Source organism: Penaeus monodon, chromosome 21, assembly GCF_015228065.2.
Source record: "Penaeus monodon isolate SGIC_2016 chromosome 21, NSTDA_Pmon_1, whole genome shotgun sequence".
Classification (NCBI taxonomy): Eukaryota; Metazoa; Arthropoda; class Malacostraca; order Decapoda; family Penaeidae; genus Penaeus; species Penaeus monodon.
In genome coordinates this window covers 31,116,336-31,117,230 of record NC_051406.1, presented here as the reverse complement: position 1 = coordinate 31,117,230, position 895 = coordinate 31,116,336, and the positions used below count along the sequence as shown (strand labels likewise).

The 895-nt window shown below is 42.2% G+C and overlaps 1 protein-coding gene across 1 annotated transcript in view; it reads left to right on the top strand.

Moving 5' to 3' along the window:
* The window catches only part of LOC119586649, a 34,958-nt gene that overhangs the window by 15,347 nt on the left and 18,716 nt on the right, over positions 1-895 (top strand). Inside the window, 1 exon segment of the mRNA XM_037935389.1 lies at positions 26-201. Within this exon segment, the coding sequence (XP_037791317.1) occupies positions 26-201 (176 nt within the window).

Genomic DNA, 895 nt, shown 5'->3' with positions numbered 1-895 from the left:
TAATTGACACAACCTCCTCCGAAAGGTGCGACTACTTGCGGCTGCGAGAGCCTCCGTACATGGGCGGCGGCGGGCGCGACGTGTGCTCCACGGGCGGCGGCACACCTAGGACCTTCACCACGCAGACGCGGGAGGTCATGCTGGACTTCCTCTACACGCGCGGCTACGACGACGCCTTCACCCTCACCGTCACCGCTAAACGTTAGTCCGGCCGTCGTTTGCTCGGATCTCCTCAGGGCAGACGCGTGCGTACGTGTGTTTGTAGTAGTTTGTTAGGGCCGTGCTACAGGCCACCTGCATGGGGGGTGTGGAGTATAGAGTTTAATCCCGTTGTTGAATGAATTTTAATAGTTTAGTTAAAATTCTCTAACTTATAATCACCTCTACTCATTTACTCCCGATCATTTATTTAGAGTATATTGCATTATGTTGTCGCATAGTGTATAACAATAGTGTAGACATTACAAAACACTGCCGTTATTTTAACTTTACCTTTTATCATTTAGTTCTCAATATTGGGAAGTGACGAGAGATCCTTCAGCAACCACAGAATATTTGAGTTTTAAAGTATATTTAAACAAGGCGAAAAAAGCTTGAGTCCTCTTATTAATGCTACAAAACTGAATAGGAGCGATCATGGAAAGGCATCCTTCTGCAACCGTGTTGTGCCTGTGTGTTAATCAATCTTTTCAGATGAAGAAATCCAAAAGTCTTTGCTTTCTATATGAAACAATTTGGGGGCTGGTTAGTTTTTTGCTATTTGTTTTTCTTTTTCATTTTCAATATCGAAAGTCCTTGCTTTCTTGTTAAAACAAGGTTTCTTTTTTTTTTTGCTTAAATTGTATTTTTTGAAGATCTATAACACTGCCTATCGTATGTAAGTTTGCATTTATTT